At 36.9% G+C, this 15,770-nt stretch overlaps 2 protein-coding genes across 11 annotated transcripts in view; one reads left to right on the top strand and one right to left on the bottom strand.

Annotated features, from left to right (window-relative positions):
• The window catches only part of APC (APC regulator of WNT signaling pathway), a 133,211-nt gene that overhangs the window by 74,935 nt on the left and 42,506 nt on the right, over positions 1–15,770 (bottom strand). For 7 of the 10 annotated variants that reach the window (XM_045899959.3, XM_045899975.3, XM_054513223.2 and 4 more), the window contains exon 2: positions 3,182–3,334. The exons of the other annotated variants lie outside the window; for them this stretch is intronic. In XM_045899959.3, coding sequence (XP_045755915.2) covers positions 3,182–3,316 — 135 coding nt within the window. In that variant the 5' untranslated portion in view covers positions 3,317–3,334. The remainder of the gene's footprint in view (positions 1–3,181; positions 3,335–15,770) is intronic. 10 annotated transcript variants of the gene reach the window in all.
• On the top strand, positions 14,201–15,190 carry LOC123861175 (ubiquitin thioesterase OTUB1-like). Its single transcript, XM_045900021.3, has one exon. The coding sequence runs from the start codon at positions 14,212–14,214 to the stop codon at positions 15,025–15,027; it is 816 nt and encodes a 271-aa protein (XP_045755977.2). The 5' UTR covers positions 14,201–14,211; the 3' UTR covers positions 15,028–15,190.

Below are 15,770 nucleotides of genomic sequence, written 5' to 3'. Positions count from 1 at the left end.
TATATAACCACACATTATTTCTTAAAATATTTTAAGAGTTTAGAAACATTAAAGGATTATTTATTAGAGATGAAATGTTCTGTGGTGATATCAGTGAAAAGAAAATATTTATCAATGAGCAACTGTGTCATTTCAGGGAGGCTGCTACTTGATCCACTTCTGTTTTTGTCATTATATCAGTTATAGATTCCTTTCATTACCAAACACTAGTATATTTGATAATTAAATCTTCAAAATAAATTATGAAATGTGTCAATCTGAACTTTTATTTCTAATTTCTTCTTACACTCTGAAAATAAGATATTCTACATGTATATGATTTTGCAGTTATAAAACAATTTATAAAATTTCATTCTGTCAAAATACAACAAAGACATAAATAGTTCATTACTAATTTACCTACAGATAATTTTTATTTAATACCAGGACATCTCTCAGTTTAAATGCTTAACATCTCTACATGACCATGTTTTTGTTGCTATGCTCAGCAGTTTAAAGTAAATCAAGTTGAGTTCTAGCCCCCAAATTAAAAAGTACAGTATGTAGTTTCTTTTAAATTTAAGCTACAATTCCTGCATTTATCTAATTCCAGGTCATCTAAATCCCATGAAATCTCTATTTAATTTTACTATATTTTTACTGCAGATAATGTCAAACATAAACCTAAGTATAGAGAATATTATAGCAATCTCCCATGTATCCTCACATCCCACCTCAATAATGATCAACTCATGATCTTGTTTCATCTATATCCATACCCACTTCCTCTATTCCCTTCCCTGACTCAAATTCATTTGGAAAATAAATCTCAGACATCATATTACTTCTTCTATAAATAATTAAGATATATATTTAAACAGGGATTCTTCCTAACCACAACCACAATGCCATCATTATACCCAAAAAATAAACACTTTCTTAATGTTTTCAAATACATAGGGTTCACATTTCCCTAATTAGTTGTACACATATTTCCCTGTCACACACACACAAAATATTTTTATAGTTTATTTGTATCAATGCCTTGTAATCAACAGCAAAACAGTATTCTTTTTTGCCACTAGATGGTACTACTGCATAAATTTCAGAAATCCTTACATTACCTAGTTGAAGGGGACCCACCTTGCCTTTCTTTGGGGCAAACAAGTTAATGAGCAGGAAACAGGATTCAAGATTACATAATGTATTCCAAAGAATAATATGTGATTTTGGGTAAATAACCATTGTTTTGGATTAACTAATCCAATGTGGGAAGTGCCAGTGTTTCCAAGTGTCTTTTCACAAATCAATATTCTAAGACAAAACAAATGGTCATGGTTCCTGCTCTTGAACAGCTTAAATCCTCTTAAGGAGAGATACATAAGTAATTTCATTATAAAGCTGTAACTGCTATGATACCATATGCCCAATCCTAAAGAAATAAGTGGATGGCTTTGCAAGGATGTCTGCAGAAGCACTTGCTGAGTAATTATCAATTCATGGTTGAATTCAGACATAAGTGTCAATATTCATGATGTACAATATGATACACCACATGGATAAGTGGTCAACCTGATATTCCATTGTAGAAATGTAAGGGTCTAACTTGTATTTTTACTCCAAGACATTTCTATTCAGCATGGAGATGGGCCTAAGGGCAAGTTAAAATATCTCCCAAAAATAAATTTTGAATTTGTTCAAGTAGTTAAGCAAAAACTTAAAACGGATCTCAAAACTGTGCACTATAAAACATCCAGATAGGCCTGCCAAGAGGAATTCTTTGCAAAATATACCTCCCAAAGTAGATGAAAGAGTAGTCCTGTTGGGAATTTTACTCTTTTTATCTTTAAACTTTTAAAACCACATGCCATGTACAATAATTTTAGATATATTGTGTTGATCGGTGTTAAAATAGCAAACTATTCTTTTTTAATATTAGATAACTGATTTGGCTGTTTTTAAGGTCACCCACAGTTTGTGGTGAGAAAACATGTTTTCTTAAAGTCTACCTTATTTCTGAAAGGACTGGAGGTAGGTATCTTGGAGATTTGTCCTCACTGAGGACAGTTCTTAACCACAGAAATAGGTAATTAGAGTAGAAAAGATTTATGGGTAGAAAGAATAGTATATATGAGTAAAAGGTTGAACTGTTATGATACTGACAATAAAGAGTAAAAGGGGAGCAAAAATAGTTCAGTGATGTACAGAAGCTTGAAGAATAAGGGAGACCTCAAAATGCACAGAAAAAGAACGAGAAAAAAATAGGCAATGAATAAGGAATAAGAGAGTAGTGAACAGACAGGAAGAATAGCATCAGGCACCCAGATGCTAAACAGCCAAGGGGCAGAAATAACACAAAGCAGGAAGAATTTTTAAAAGAGAAAGAGGTTAACAGTTTTGTTGATGAATCTCCAAATCTACAAAGTTATTAAGTTCAGTGAGAAGGGAATCTACCTAAGTACTGGAAATTAAAACGGCTAAAATTTTAACCTCAATTATTCTGAAATTAGAACATATCTACCCCACTGCAGACTGAATATTTTATAACTTTCCTTGGAGGTTATCACAACTTTTCAATGGTATTCGGCAAACCAATTTCAGGACTTGAAGGAGCCATGGAAATCATCTAGGCTAGTGTGATACTTGTATTTTCCAAATAAGGCACCTTAAGTCCAGAAGGGTACCTAGAGGTGATACAGCTCGGCTTGTGGCAAAACAAGGAATAGGACCAGGTACTGACTTTCAGTTCTGGACTGTTCCCATTGGGCATTCTGTTTTTCTTGATCATTTATCATTGCGGCACTTAAGTGGAGACAAGATCTGGGAGAGCTGGGGAGGAAGACTATATTTAATAACTGAGATATATTCTAAAGTAGTGAAACTAGTTTCTATGAATTATACAGAACACCCCGCCTCAGTATAGTGATACTAAAGTTGGTCTCTTATTTTTAAGCTTAAAAATAACTAAGAACAAATTAACTAGCCATTGGGTTTTTACAATTTTTTTCTTTCTATGATTCACTGGATTAATTTAATACATTTTGTTCAAAATATACATGCTAACTTTGCAAGAAAGAGTTTACATATTGCTGCTTAACGTAAAATACACTTTTAAGTAAGCAAAGTATCTAACCCCAACTTTACAGAAGGGAACACTGGATAAAAATGGATAAACTACAATTAAAAGTCACAGTCTTGATACCTTCATATTAGATGCCTCAGTTTCCAGTTTTGTAAGATGATTGGAATTATCTTCTAGCTCTTGTCGAAGATTTGAGTTCTCCATCTTCAGTGCCTCAACTTGCTTTAACAACTGATCATATGAAGCTGCAGCCATCCTTGGCTACCCTTGGACCTATAAGGTTAAAAAGGATTTTGAAATTCACTACTAAAAATATCGTGGCTGCTTGTTTACAAAGAAAGGGATAAAGAAACAAAACTCTGGAGACATTTAATAACAATATTGTTTAAGCAGCATTATCGTTCTAAGAGGATGAAACACTAGAGTCTTAGCTGAAGACAAGCGGAACTAAAATAGAAGAGAACCTCAGTAGTGCTTGACTACATTTTCCTTTTCACAAGTAGATGAGATTTCTGTCAGGCTAGAATTTTTTTCAAGTTTTTAAAGATACTTTAACTGGTCTTACAGGTAAAACTTATATAATGAAATGTAATCATTGATAATAAGTTCATATTGGTAATATTACTTATGGATTTTGTTCAAGTTACATTATTTTAAAGCCAGAATGAATTAATGAGATTGGGTATTACATTCTATCACTTTGACAGAAGGGTAGTCTTAGATATCATCCATGGTGAAGTAGGTCTGAACTTTCAAGAAGGCTTCATTAAAAAGGTAGCCATTTAACAAAATGGATACAAAGGAGAGCATTAGCTTGAGACTTCAATCTTTTTAATAGGAAGATGATAAGTAAGAATTACTAAAATAAAGTTCTACTACATTTATTTAAAAAGATGAATATAATAGGCCATGCTATAGCGTTATGTGGTCTTGGGACCCACTGTGCTCAGAACTGAGGCCAAAAGACACTTAAAGAAAATGTATCAGTCTAGAAGCAGAAATTATCAAAGAGAAGTGAGGCAGAGTCTGGCAATTAATTGTATCAGTGTGAAAGAAGAGGGAGAAAAGAAAGAGAAGATGGTCAGGTAGTAAGAGGTCCTTAGCATGAATCAGAGAATGCTAGGAGTTAGATTAAGACTAACCAAGTTCAGAAGACCCAGATTCTCTTTTTAGTTTAATCCCAAACTCAATTTGGAATAAATAAAATTCTGTCTTAATTCTTTTAGAGCTAAAAAGCATTACAAAAGTGTTTTTTTTTTTTATAAACAATACTTAAAGATCTTGACGTAAGAAAGTGCTTCTGTAATAAAATCCACTACACAAAATAAGGCAGACAGGTTTAACACTGTAGTCATGACAGTATTGGAGCTTAGCAAATGAAGGCCTTTAACAAGGGAAATGGAAGGACTCAGGTCTAGCTACTTCTCCAATGAGTTAATGATAAATCTGATGCAACCCACCGTCATTTGAGGAGGAAGTGAGTCCTGGGAGGTGGGCAATCACTCACAAAAGTCTTTATGATTGAAAACAATGAGAACTAGATTTGTGTTTGGAGACACAAGTCTTAATTTTAGGGTTGGTCATGGTTTACTTTGCCCCTTCATTTTAATTCATTTCACCGTTTGTAAAATGGTTATCTACTACCTGAACAAATATAATTTACAGGGATACTATTAGAAGTAAGGAAGAAGGCAGGCTGAAAAGTGCTATGAAAATATAAATTATGTTATAAAAGTACACATGTAACATATCTTCCTTAATAAGACCTAATTTCAATCTATTATTAAAAGTTTCTGCCCCCTGACCAAGGGACAAGAGGTAAAGAAGTAATTCTGCTACTTGAAAAGGATAGAGACATGTCAAAAATGAAGGAGAAATTCATAGGTATGATCATTTATCTGCTTTACGTCATCCCATTAACAAGCAGGTCTGAAAATATCCAGCACATTAAAAACTATGTAACAGAAGTGGGGATCTGAAAGAACTTAATAATAATGCAAGCCCTGAAATTCTTTACTTCAAATAAAATTTTAACAGGCAATTTTGCAATAAAATAATAAAACAATATAAAAGGTAGTAACATAGAGAAAGAGACAGGTATACACAGGTATGTTAAGATATGCAGGTTATAGGGACGCCTGGGTGGCTCAGTTGGTTAAGCAGCTGCCTTCAGCTCAGGTCATGATCCCAGAATCCTGGGATTGAGTCCTGCATCGGGCTCTCTACTCAGCGGGGAGTCTGCTTCTCCCTCTGCCTGCTGCTCCCCTTGCTGTACATGTTTTCTCTCTCTCTGACAAATAAAATCTTAAAAAAAAAAAAAGATATGCAGGTTATAACCTTACACAATCACAGAAAGAGCCAGAAGGGCAAAATGAGCATAGACGAAGTGCTCTTTATTGAGGGGGAAAAATCCAACCCTTCAAATGGACAATTAAAGCATTTGAACATGGGCGCCTGGGTGGCTCAGATGGTTAAGCGTCTGCCTTCGGCTCAGGTCATGGTCCCAGGGTCCTGGGATCGAGTCCCGCATCGGGCTCCCTGCTCCTTGGGAGCCTGCTTCTCCCTCTGCCTCTCTCTCTCTCATGAATAAATAAATAAAATCTTTAAAAAAAAACAAACAAAAAAACATTTGGACATTTTTTCTACCCCCTCGGCCCCACTCCAGAATCACAAGCATTAAAGTCATTTCTGCTCTAGAAAGCAGGGTATTTCATATAATTTGATGGAAAAAAGAAGATGATTCATGGAGTAATATATTTCCTATATTCTTTTAAGATGTTGCACCCTTTTAAGATGTTGTCCACCCTTCCCTAACTCAAAACTGCTTTATGCAAAATTTGAGAAATCATAAATTTACATTAGAATGCATTTTATGCAATCATTAGAATTTCATATGAAATGTATCTTAACTGCAAGTCAGTCAACATTCAAAAAAATCAAAATTTACTCATGAAATGGGGAAAATCTCTTAATCTTTCACTTTCATCAGAGTATGCAAACATCCCAATTTGTTTTTCTGTAGTGTCAAGATGCCCATTAAAGAGACCCTCACCCTGTAAGAGTAGGGTAGGGGAGAAGAAAGCAAAGGGACTCTTATTTAGACTTTTATTCAAATGTTCACTGAAAAACAAATTTACAAGTATCCTAAGAAATTAATGCAAGTAGGAAAAAAAGTTTCAGGCTGGCAAGAGAATATTCAATTAGAATTAAATTTGGAGTTACCATTATTATTAATAATGTAAGAAGTTTGGGATCACTTTTTTTTTAATTAGTGGAACTATTTTTACTGTTTTGTTTTGATGGATTAAAAAATACATATTTGCTAGCACTTTTAGATGGCAATAAGAGAAAAATACCAACAGAAAGAGAAGAAAGCAAAAGAATCTTAAGACTACTTTGTTCAACTGTATGCAAATAAATTTGAAAACTTAATTTTCTAGAAAATGTAATTTATCAAAACTAATCCCAAAGAGATAGAAAATCCAAAATTTCCAATAAAAATCACTATTAGAAAATCAGTATCATTCAACAGGCTAATAGATCTACACAGATAAAAATATGATTATGCCAAAGATGGTGAAAAGATGTTCTACAAAGTCAATGCCCACTCTTGTTGAGAATACTGAATTTAAAAGGACTCTTCTTTAATATGATCCATATCAGCCGGAAAGCCAGCACCATACTTAATGTGGAAACAGTAGATCTCTTCCTAAAGTCAGGGGAAGCCCATTTTTACCACTATTACTCATTATACTAGTCAGCACAATTAAAGAATGAAGTTAGAAAGAAATACTACTGGGGCGCCTGGGTGACTCAGTCATTAAGTGCCTGCCTTCGGCTCAGGTCATGATCCCAGGTTCCTGGGATCGAGCCCCGCATCAGGCTCCCTGCTCAGTGGGAAGCCTGCTTCTCCCTCTCGCTCTGCCCCTGCTTGTGTTCCCTCTCTCGCTGTCTCTCTCTCTCTGTCAAATAAATAAATAAAATCTTAAAAAAAAAAAAGGAATACTACTGGCAGATGACATAATTATATACCTAGAATATCCCAAAGAATTAACTAAATATTACTATAATAAGATAGTTGAGTAATTTAGCAAAGTCCAAAATATACAGAAATCTTTCCTTTATGTGCAAAGAGAAATCAGATAGAGGATGAAATGGGAGTTTCCTTTTAGGAAAGGTCCTATTTATAATTTTTAGAAGTAAAAAACACTTAGGCATAAACTGAACAAGAGTCCAAAACATATATGAGGAAAACTATAAACATACCTTGTTCATGTACATAAAGATTCAGTATCATGAAGATGTCATTTCCCCCCAAGTTAATTTATAAATCTTATGCAGTCCCAATAAATATGCTATGTAAGATTTGTTTTCATTTTGTTTTCTGCAGCATGTAGACATTTGGAAAAACAAGCAAAAAAGGCAAAGTATGAAAAGAGAAGAGAAGGAATAGACCTACCACATACTAAAATACTGTACAAAGCCTTTATAAATAAAATAAAATAGTTAACTGCATTGTACCAATAAATTAATTTCTTAGTCCTGATATGTAAGATGTTAACATTAAGGGAAGCCGGGAAGCTGAGTGAAAGGTATACAGAAACCTACTATTCTATTTTTCCAACTCTTTTTTAAGTCTAAATTTATTTCAAAAATACAAAAGTTTTTAAAACCTATGATACTGTCATATGACTAGATCAATCATGGGAACACATGCACGCACACACACACACACACAAATCCAGAAGTAAATATATGTAAATTTAGTCATAATGAAGGTAGTATCTCAAATACATGTGAAAAGATGGACTTTAAATAAATGGCATTAGGCAAAAGGGTGGCCATAAGAAACAGGATAAAATTACATCTACTCCTCATACTACATACTAAGGTAAACTGCAAAAGGAACAGAGATTTAAACGTTTATGGCATTTAAATTATGAAAACAGTTTTGTTTTTTAATTAAAGATATTTAAATGGAATATACCCTCTCTTTCAAGGAGTTCTCTGAAGTGATGATGTCTGTTACTACTATATCAGGTTAATTCAAGCAAGTGGGGAGGTTTTTATTTGGTATAAAAGCGTAACTACTTTTAAGTAAGTAGGATACAACCATGCAGTGGAACACTACATTGGCATTAAAAAGAATGAGGTTGATGTTAAGAAAAAAAGGCAAAAAAAAAAAAAAAAAGGAAGGAAGAAAGGAAGAAAGGGAGAAGAAAGAAAGAGAAAGAAAGAAAGAAAGAAAGAAAGAAAGAGAAAGAAAGAAAGAAAGAAAGAAAGAAAGAAAGAAAGAAAGAAAGAAAGAAAGAAAGAAAGAAAGAAAGAAAGAAAGAGAAAGAAAGAGTGCAGGTCACTACTCATATGGTCCATCCTGTTATATCAAAAATAAAAGAACTGTGTAAGGATAAAAAATGTCATTGAAAGGATATGCAAAAATACAGTCACTGACTCTAGAAATAAAAGGCCTGAGGTGTGTTGAGAAGCAGCCTTCCTTTTTATTGATTACCCTCTGGTAGTTTGAAGATCAAAGCAAAAAGTTGATTCTTTGAAAAGGCTAAATAGGATTACACAGACAGACGAAACCAAAGAACTTGAACAAAATGTGAGGGGTCGGGGAGGCTGCTTTAAGAAGAAATAGGAAATCTTAATAGTTCTGTAACTACCGAAAAATTAGAACAGTAGTTAAATATCTTCTCCCTTCTCCTCCCAACACACAAAGAAAATAAACATTTAAGAAACAAATCATTCTGACCTTATAAAAACTTTCCCAGGAATAGAAATAAATAGGAAATATTCCCTAATGCATTCAATGAGGCCAATATAATCGTGATATGAAAGTCAAAGGTAGTGTGAAAATAATTAAGGGCTAATATTATGAATGTTGATATAAAAATCCTGAACAAAGTTTCAGGAAACAATACATTAGTATACAGTAAAGAAACTACAACAGAAGCAGGCTGAGTTTATTCTAGGAATGCAAGGATAGCTTAACATTAGATCATTTATATGTCATTCACTACATTAAAATACTAAAGAAAAGGGGTGCCTGGGTGGCTCAGTTGGTTAAGCGTCCACCTTTGGCTCAGGTCATGATCCCAGGGTCCTGGGATGGAGGCCTTACTTGGACTCCCTGCTCAGCAGGGAGTCTGCTTCTCCCTCTCCTTCTGCCCCTCCCACTGCTCGTGTGTTTGTGCACGCAATCTCTAATAAATAAGTAAAATCTAAAAAAAATACAATACTAAATAAGAAAAATCATATGATCATCTCAATAGACAAAGAAAAAACATTTGATAAAAGTCATAAGCTATTCAAGATAAAAACTCTTAATAAACTGGAAACAGGGAAACTGCAAAAAATGTACAGTAAACATTTTTATTTATTTTTAAGATTTTATTCATTTGTCAGAGAGAGAGAGAGAGCAAGCACAAGCTGGGGGGGGGGGGCAGGCAGAGGGAGAAGCAAGCTCCCCACTGAGCAAGGAGCCCGGGATGCGGGACTCGATCCCAGGACCCTGGGATCATGACCTGAGCTGAAGGAGATGCTTAACCGACTGAGCTACCCAGGCACCCAGTAAACATTTTTAATAGTGTAATGCTGGAGACATTCTTTTTATTTTAAAATTTTTTAAAGATTTTATTTATTTTTGAGAGAGAAAGAGCGAGAGCAAGAGTGCACGAGGGGAGAGGCAGAGGCAGAAGCAGACTCCCTGCTGAGTAGGGAGCCCAATGGGGAACTCGATCCCAGGACCCTGGGATCATGACCTGAGCAGAAGGCAGACATTTAACCAACTGAGCCACCCAGGCATCTGAGACATTCTTTTTAAAATCAAGAACAAGATAAGTATGTCTACTATTAAACATTTTTATTCAACATAATCTTGGAAGTCCTAATTAGCACAGCAAATTACTAGAAAGAATAACGATTGGAAAGGCAGAAACAAAACAGAAAAATCTTTTTTTAAAAAGATTTTATTTATTTATTTGACAGAGAGAGCGAGCACAAGCAGGGGGAAGTGGCAGAGGGAGAGGGAGAGAGAGAAATAGGGAGCCCAAAGTGGGACATGATCCCAGGATTCTGGATCATGACCTGGGCTGAAGGCAGATGCTTAACTGACTGAGCCACTCAGGCACCCCAGAAAAATCTTAAATATGAAAATTTAACAAGTTAGATAAAAAAAATCAATATACCGAAAAAAAAAATTTTAATTCCAAGCAGAGCACCTCACCTATTTTTAATTATTTTCTCTTTATTTAACAACCAATGCAGGTTCTTATCCTCCATTCTACTTCTCTTCCAATTCTCTGCTAAGACCCAATAAGTCATGATGTGCAGTTTCTAATCTGCTATATTCTTTGCCTACTCCTTCTTCTTTCCTTACATTCTGCAAATGGCTACTTAATTTGGATAGGCTCCATCCAAGCCCATCCCAAGTAAGGTCAAACTCCTAGATGGCCACCAAAATTATGTGAAACAGAGGCTGGTAAACATTTTCCACAAAGGTCAGGTAATAAAAAAGGCTTTACGGGCCCTATGATTTCTGTCACATCTACCTCTGTTGCTTCTAACACAAAAGCAGCCATAGATAATACATAAATAAATGGGCACGACCAGGAGCGCCTGGGTGGCTCAGTTGGTGTCCAACTCTTGATTTTGGCTCAGATCCTGGTCTCGGGGTCCTGGGTCCTGGGATCAAGCCCAGCATTGGGCTCTGGGTTCAGCAGAGAGTCTGCTTGAGATTCTCCTTCTCCCTCTGCCCCTCCCCTCACTGAGTGCACTCTCTCTCTCAATAAAATCTAAAAAAAAAAAAAAGTGGGCATGACCATGTTCCAATAAAACCTAGTTTACAAAAACAGCAGTGGTTTGCTGACCCCTGGCCCAAAGCATGAATTCCCAATTCTGGCTTTTCAACACCCAAAGTATGACAAATAATTTCAAAGGCTACTAAAATTTTCAAGATTAATATTTCACTTTTATTTTTTTTTAAAGATTTTATTTATTTATTTGACAAGAGAGAGACACAGCAAGAGGGAACACAAGCAGGGGGAATGGGAAAGGGAGAAGCAGGCTTCCTGCGGAGCAGGGAGCCCCATGTGGGGCTCAATCCCAGGACCCGGGGATCATGACCTGAGCTGAAGGCAGACGCTTAACGACTGAGCCACCCAGAGGCCCCTTTATTTCACTTCTAAATAACAGGAAGTAACCTGCTATGCTGGAAAGAACAGAGAACTAGGAAGTCTTAGGTCCTTGATTAATTTTCAGCAATCATTTTTAATTTCCATGATTTCTTCATCTTCCAGAAATTTGTTGGAAATCTCTATTTGGCCCTCTCACTCTATGGTATTATAAGTACATATCTTTAACATTTTTTTTTTTTACCATCACTTAAATGGGGTTTTAGGAGAAAGAAGTGATAAATACAAGTGATTAATTTACTAGCTGGTATCAGAAATTCTATTTTTACATTAAGGTCTTTAATTCACATAGAATTTCTATTTTTATATATGGTATGAATATAGTGCTTTAATTTTATTGTCTCTCATATGGATAACCAATTACACCAGCACTACTTATTAAACATTTCCTTTCCACTGAACAGAAATGTATTTATCATATGCTAAATTCTCATGTATACTTAAAACTGTCACTGCATACATTTATATTAATTTGAGACAGATTACATTTCTATGGTACTAAATCTTAGCTCTCTGTGTCATGAATAATTCAGGTCCTTCAATCAAATTTTCTAGTTTTTTTCAAGAGAAGGTTCTATGCTTTATCAAATTTATTTCTGGGTTTTTTTGTTGTGAATAAACACCACCATTCCATGCCAGATACTGCTAGTACAGATAAAAGCTACTGATTTTATTTAATACATAACCCTTATGTACCCACCTTTTCAAACTATCCCATTAGTTCTAATAGTTTTTCTTGTGGATTTTCTGGCTATAATCATATAATTTATAATTAAAGGTCATTTTGTCTCTTCTTTCCCAGTATTTACACCTCGTTTCTTTTTCTTAACAGTTACCTGGAAACTTCAAAATAATGTTGAATAGTGATCTTATCCCTGATTTGAATAGGAACGGTTTAGTGTTTCACCATATATACATATATAAATAGTCTTACTCTTTAAGATTTCTGTAAATACTTCTTAGGTATTTTCCTTAAAGTTTTTTTTTTTTTAAAGGATTTTATTTACTTATTTGAGAGAGACAGTAAGCGAGAGAGAGAGCACGAGCAGGAGGAGGAGCAGAGGGAGAGGAGGAAACAGACTCCCCACTGAGCAGGGAGCTTGACATGGGGCTAGATCCCCCGGACTCTGGGATCATGACCCAACTGAACCACCCAGGCGTCCCTTCCTTTAAGTTTTTATTAGGAGTAGTTTCTAAATGTTTTTACAACACCTTTTTTTTTTTAAAAAAAGATTTTATTTATTTATTTGACAGAGAGAGAGTGAGAGCAGGAACACAAGCAGGAGGAGTGGGAGAGGGAGAAGCAGGCTTCCCGCTGAGCAGGGAGCCCTATGTGGGCTCGATCCCAGGACCCTGGGACCATGACCTGAGCCGAAGGCAGATGTTTAACGACTGAGCCACCCAGGCGCCCCTACAACACCTTTTGATAAAACATAGAACTATATAGTTTTTTCTTTTAATTTGTTGCTGTCAATTATAAGATTTTCTTATTTTGACCCATCCTCTTCTGTTCCTGCAACAAACCATACTTGTTCATGATTTTACTAGTTTGTTCATTTTTCACATTTTACATAGAAGTGTTTTCCTCTTTATTTATTTCTTGATAATTTATAATTTCAATAGATTTCATCTTTGAGGGGCGCCTGGGTGGCTCAGTCATTAAGTGTCTGCCTTCGGCTCAGATCATGATCCCAGGGTCCTGGGATCGAGCCCCACGTTGGGCTCCCTGCTCTGCGGGAAGCCTGCTTCTCCCTCTCCCACTCCCCTGCTTGTGTTCCCTCTCTTGCTTTGTCTCTCTCCCTCAAATAAATAAATAAAATCTTAAAAAAAAGAAAAAGATTTCCTCTTTGATCTAGGGGGTACCTGGAAGACCCTTCTTAATTATTAGGTGTATAAGATGACTTTTGAGGCATTTTTTTATTGCTACTAATTTCTTATTTATTAGACTGGAGACTGCTGCCTACAAAACTGCTATTATTTGGAATTTTTTTAAGGTTTGTCTCGTAGCCAAGAACATGATTAATTTTCATAAATATCCCATTGAAATTTTAAAAAAAGGAAAAAGTATAAAAAGTTCTATCATTTAAATCCCCTATACATGTGCTTTTCTTTGTATTTGGCATGTGAAATTTAGAAAGCCTACCATTTATTGCATACTTACAATATGCTATGTAGTATAAGTGCCCTACATATGTGTGTGTGTGTGTATTTATATATCTCATCTACTCTTAAAATTCTGAGGTAGGTATCACTTACCATTTTAGAGTTAGATTTCAAAATGCTAAATAACTTTCCTAAGAATACAAATCAAGTTGTTAAGCCAGAATTCAAACTCCTCTATCTGTTTCCAATGCTCATGCTTTGAAAGACCATATAATATAATACTACCGCTATGTGGCTTTCATGACCTGTTATACCTGATAACAGTCTACCTTCCAAACTTATTTTCTATTAGGTCTCAATATAAAGTCTCTCCTCAAGTCCCTCGTCATTATTCCGTACAGATTATTTTGTACTTTTGTTCACAATTCATCTCCTTTTTGAACACCCCATCCTTTTTCCTCTGCTTTGCTAACGTATCTCCATCCTTTAAGGCCTAGTTCTGTTGCCTTACATAAAACCTTCCTGTCCTTTCCAGCCAATAATGAGTCTCTGTTGACTATACAGTAAATACCACAAAACTTGGCTTACCTATTCTCTAACTATTCCATTTTACTTTAGTGAGTTTTGTTTCTCCACCTTTAAGACAAGGTTTATTATTGAATACTTAGCTTTTGTAATTCCCAAAATGCTTTATTCTATGATAGCCACAAAAAGACAAATACATGCAAGAATAAACTTAAGTAGTGCTTTATCAGCCACGGGGGGCAAAGGAGAGAAAACAAGGGTACAGATTCAAAGAATGTCTAAGATGACTCCCATTAAAATAGTAAGATGATGGGGCGCTGTTTAAAGATGGCGGCGGAGGAACCTCAGCAGCAGAAGCAGGAGCCGCTCGGCAGCGACTCGGAAGGTGTTAACTGTCTTGCTTATGATGAAGCCATCAGGGCTCAGCAGGACCGAATTCGGCAAGAGACTGCTGTGCAGAACCCCCTGGTCTCGGAGCGCCTGGAGCTTTCGGTCCTGTACAAGGAGTATGCTGAGGATGACAACATCTATCAACAGAAGATCAAGGACCTCCACAAAAAGTACTCATACATCCGCAAGACCAGGCCCGACAGAAACTGCTTCCACCGAGCTTTCGGATTCTCGCACTTGGAGGCGCTGCTGGACGACAGCAAGGAATTGCAGCGGTTTAAGGCCATGTCTGCCAAGAGCAAAGAGGACCTGGTGTCCCAGGGCTTCACCGAGTTCACAATCGAGGATTTCCACAACACGTTCATGGACCTGATCGAGCAGGTGGAGGAGCAGACCTCCGTAGCCGACCTGCTGGCCTCCTTCAACGACCAGAGCACCTCGGACTACCTGCTGGTGTACCTGCGGCTGCTCACGTCGGGCTACCTGCAGCGGGAGAGCAAGTTCTTCGAGCACTTCATCGAGGAGGGGCGGACGGTCAAGGAGTTCTGTCAGCAGGAGGTGGAGCCCATGTGCAAGGAGAGCGACCACATCCACATCATCGCGCTGGCGCAGGCCCTGAGCGTCTCCAACCAGGTGGAGTACATGGACCGCGGCGAGGGCGGCACCACCAACCCGCACATCTTTCCCGAGGGCTTCGAGCCCAAGGTGTACCTCCTGTACCGGCCCAGACACTACGACATCCTCTACAAATAGGGCTGGCCCCGCCCGCCGCTGCCCCGCCTGTCCTCCCCTCTGCCAGGCGCTAGACATGTACAGAGGTTTTTTGTGGTTGTAAATGGTCATTTTTCACCCCCCTCCCTGTCACACAACCTTCCACATTTTATTAAAGGGGATGCTGGTGGTGAAAAAAAAAAAATAGTAAGATGATGGATTTCTCTCTGTGGCTATACAATTCAAATCAACGAACATTTGAGGACTTATTATTCACAAGACACCATACACATATTATAAGGAGACTTTGTAGCTTGAATTGTGTTCCCCAAAAAGATATGTTGAGTCATAGGTAGCTGGCCCCTAGTATCTCTGAAAAGTGACCTTATTTGAAAAGAGGATCTTCACACATACACTCAAGTTAAGATAAAGTCTTACTGGATTAGGGTGGGCCCTAAATCCAATGACTGGTACCCTTAAAGGAAGGCTGTGTGAAGAAATGGACACAGAGACCTAGGGAAAACACCATGTGACAATGGAGGCAAAGACTGGAGTAAGAGAGATGCAAGCAAAGGAATGCCCAAGATTGCCAGCAACCACCAGGAGCTGGGGAGAGAGGCATGGAACAGATTCTCCCTCATTGTCTCCAGAAGGAACCAACCTTAAGAACACCTTGATTTTGGACTTTTAGCCTCCAGAACTGTGAGGGAATAGATTTCTATAACCACCAGTCTGTGGTACTCCATCACAAGAGCCTTACAAGACTAGGAGGAAAGGTAAGTTGA

The sequence above is a fragment of the Mirounga angustirostris genome, unplaced genomic scaffold, assembly GCF_029215605.1.
Source record: "Mirounga angustirostris isolate CCGP_5_RB_7025 unplaced genomic scaffold, mMirAng1.0.hap1 SCAF_7, whole genome shotgun sequence".
In the NCBI taxonomy this organism is placed as follows: domain Eukaryota; kingdom Metazoa; phylum Chordata; class Mammalia; order Carnivora; family Phocidae; genus Mirounga; species Mirounga angustirostris.
Note: the sequence above shows the minus strand (reverse complement) of the source record. Positions and strands in the feature narration are given on the sequence as shown.

Excerpts from the sequence above, each read along its gene's own strand:
- LOC123861175 (XM_045900021.3), top strand. The coding sequence starts at position 14,212 with ATGGCGGCGGAGGAACCTCAGCAGCAGAAGCAGGAGCCGCTCGGCAGC.